Source organism: Phaethon lepturus, unplaced genomic scaffold (assembly GCF_000687285.1).
Source record: "Phaethon lepturus isolate BGI_N335 unplaced genomic scaffold, ASM68728v1 scaffold1270, whole genome shotgun sequence".
NCBI lineage: Eukaryota > Metazoa > Chordata > Aves > Phaethontiformes > Phaethontidae > Phaethon > Phaethon lepturus.
This window is the reverse complement of record NW_010513788.1, coordinates 23,107-26,542: the sequence shown is the minus strand read 5'-3', so window position 1 is coordinate 26,542 and position 3,436 is coordinate 23,107. Positions and strand designations below refer to the sequence as shown.

The window sequence follows — 3,436 nt, the reverse complement described above, 5'->3', positions numbered from 1 at the left end:
ATGCCCTGTCCCCCCCAATACATAGATACGGTATTTATCCCCAGAGTGACCACTTGCTCTGGCATTAGCCACCACAAAGTAGTTGTGGCCATGAGGTGTGTCCTAAGTGACTAGCTTCAAGCTCTGCACGGGGACTTCGCTGCTCATTCTCTGCCGGAGGAGGAGGGCGAACGAGTGTATGAGTAAATACAATATGTTCAGAGAGGAGACAGGAGAGTATCTGGTGGTGAGCTCATCTTACATTCGCTGTCACACACACTCCTCCTCTGCCCTTCCCACTTGCTTTTGCCCCTCGCTGCTGCCGCTGATGGGAGTTCAAACACAACCTCCACAGGGCACAGGGGCTTCTGTGCTGCTGCCTGCAAGGCTTCGTGCAGATGTGGCTCTGCAAATAAGATGGCAGCATGAAAACGGAGGCCGTTTCACCTCTCTGCACCCGGCAAGAGCTTTGCGTGCTCTGGCTTCATTTTGGCACACTACGCACGGCGGGCTTGCTCTTGGGTCATCTGGGGTGAGCTCTCTCGGCAGCCTGCGTGTGTGCTCCAGGCGGGTGCAGCACATGAGCCCAGAGCCAAAGGGTTATTCTGGGGTTATAGTCAACGAGCAGGGAATGGCTTCAGGGAGAGAAGCATACCGGAATGAAAAACACCACAGAAGAACAGGGAACGGCTACTCTCCTCGAGCACTGGAGGAGGAATACCCTGTTAGTGCTTAGATGCAGAAATAATGCCTTTTCTGGCAGCTGCAGACTACAAAAGCCTGTACTCCCAGGTCTTTGCTTACACAATCCGCCAGGACACCCTGCGGCATTCTCCACAGGGACAGCACGGTTCGGTTCAAAGTCAGTTAGCACCAGAGCTCACAGAAAAGATCCTCTGGAGACACAGACCTAGTGTACATTTGCCCACACACAAGGTTGAAACATTGAAGGTTTCCCTTCAATGGAGGTTGTTTACGTACTGCGTCCTTCTCAGGGTTGCAGACTTTCACCCAAAGGATGTGATCCAGCAGCCAGTCAATGGGTTTGTCCTTATAGAACATCAGGATGAACTCCACGATCAAGCTCAGATCCAGAGACTTGATCCCTACAGCACAAAGAAAGAGAGAAGACAGCAGCTATGGTATGAAATGGTCAAGAATGACAGCTGGGGTGAAAAAACTTGGGAGACTGGGCTGCTGAGGTTGGATGAGTCCATCTCTCTCTACATAAAGGAGACAGCATGCAGCTCTGTTTTACATACCAGTACTGCTGGCATTGCTAGTACAGTCTGGATTTAATATTCATCGCACAATTAGAAAGCATTAGTGTCTCACAGGTCGAACAGTATCAAAAGGTCTAAAAGTCTTCCATTCAGTAGGGAGAAATAAGGATGAAAAACACTCAGCTAGCTGCAGGACAGACCATTTCCTGTCCCAAAAACTACAAGTTTTAAGCCAGTCAAACCAGCATCCAAAACAACAAGATCAAGCTGCTACTGCAACCATGTACTGCCGTTCCCAAAATAGTTCTGTGCTGATGTAAACTTCCTTTTGCACACTCTTAGGCAACTCCAGATCCCATCCAGCGTAAAAGCTACTGGTCACGTCTAAGCTGTTTGGCTGTCGGCTGGGCCACTGACCAGGTTTATTTTTATTAAAAGTGAGTATCAGCAGTACCAGCTGTGAGGATCTTTCTCCCCTGTGCAAACACGAGGGTCACTGCAAAAATAGGGAGGGATCAAGTCCGAGTATTTTACCATCTCGTGGACACAATTTGTTGGACCAACAGCATAAGTGCTTGCAAGAACCAGCAGGCACTTGCGCCCGTGCCTGATGGGACTGGGGTGAGCAGGGGAGAACATTACCAATGAAGCCCAGCTGAGAAAACTCCAGGATCATCCAGTCCTCGGAGGGCTGCTGCAAGGCAAAGTTCTTCATCGTGCTGAGATAGTTTGGTTTGGCCACAATATCATCCTCCAGCTGCAAGAGGAAAGGACACTTAGTGCCAATGACCCATCCAGGTTCCAGTAAGAGCCTCTCTGTGCAGAGCAATCACGCCCTAGACTGGAGGAAAGCTTTGGCACAGACCTAGTTTTATTTTGGAAGATTCTCCAAGCAGATTTTTCTCACCCAATCTAACAGGTAAATAAAACAAGGATTCCTACTCTCCCTAGGTGTGAGGTCTCCAAGTCTAAAGCATCTTAGAAATCTAGCTTTTGAACATATCTGGTTAAAACCTGCTCCCACTCTGCTGCATCATGCAACTGGACATGCTGTTTGCCCTCTCTCAGCTGGGTATGAGCCACAGTGAACTCACAGGTACACCCATCTCCCCTCTGCCCCCAGCACCAAACCTACCTGCACGTAATATATGCCTTTGGACTGGGCGTACATCATTAAAAAGCAGTAGTCGAGGTTCTGCTTTGTCCTCCACCTGCAAGAGGCAAACACGATGGGAGCGCTGGTCTCTCCCGGCACACCGGGCAGCTCGGAGGAGCCAGCCGAGGCTGGGTTTTGGCCGGGAAGGTGACACAGCTCTTGGAGAAGGGGATGGCACACAGCCTCTCTCTTTTGGTCTCAAACCGGTCAGCTAAAAGTTACCGGAAAACTCAGGGACTTCCAAAATGAACATCATCTGGGTTTAAATGGCCCCCTCGCTTAGTGATGGAAACATCGCAGCACAAGGCAAGCCCTGCAAAGCTGGCACCAGTTCATACCCCACCCCTCCACATCCTTCCAGCTCTTGGATAAAGCAAGTTTAAGCGCCTCTCCTGGCCCTGCAGAAGAGCTTTCCCTGCTGGAGTTGCGGGGGGATGCTGCACGCACTTAATTCAGGGCTTGCTTGTTTTTAAGCTCATGGATTCTTACCTGACTCTTTCCTTGGGGTCCCCAAAGGATTCCCGCAGGTGGGAGAAATCAGGATAGAAATGTGGAGACGGGGAAATTACCTCCAGGAGACCTGAGTGTATTTCCTTTGGGAATCTGAGGGAGAAAAGCAGCCGTAAACAAACACCTCCACGTCTGACACACCATTTCATAGATCAAATCACTGGTTAAACACTGAGCCACAGAACCAAACAAAAAATACAGCCTTTAAGATAAAAATTCCCCAGCAGCTAGTGCACTTTCAGGCCTCACCAAAGGACAACAGCAGGGACTACCACCGAGTTTTAAAGTTGCTCTCTCCCTCCCACGGTCTCCAATAATCCCACATTCGCGTGCTCTCCCCCAGCATCCCTCCTCCCTCCCTCCCGCACACACAGGTCAGCTTTAAAGACCAGCTGCAAGAACCATGTACTCTCCACAGAATTAAACAGACCTGCAGACTGGTGCCCCAAAAAAAGGACTTCTGGCATTACCAGCATTTAGAGATTTTCTAAATGCATCAGTAATTAAACGCCATTTTGCAGAGATTATGTTATGCATTTCTGATAAGTTACTTAAAACACTGCTGTGC

At 49.5% G+C, this 3,436-nt stretch overlaps 1 protein-coding gene across 1 annotated transcript in view; it reads right to left on the bottom strand.

Moving 5' to 3' along the window:
- Positions 1–960: 960 nt before the first annotated feature.
- Positions 961–3,436, bottom strand: part of MGAT4B (mannosyl (alpha-1,3-)-glycoprotein beta-1,4-N-acetylglucosaminyltransferase, isozyme B) — a gene marked incomplete at its 3' end in the record, with an annotated part of 9,461 nt that continues 6,985 nt past the window's right edge. Inside the window, exons 6-9 of the mRNA XM_010290886.1 lie at positions 2,848–2,961; positions 2,338–2,413; positions 1,845–1,959; positions 961–1,085 (exon numbers count right to left, since the gene is read on the bottom strand). Of these exons, the coding sequence (XP_010289188.1) occupies positions 961–1,085; positions 1,845–1,959; positions 2,338–2,413; positions 2,848–2,961 (430 nt within the window). The remainder of the gene's footprint in view (positions 1,086–1,844; positions 1,960–2,337; positions 2,414–2,847; positions 2,962–3,436) is intronic.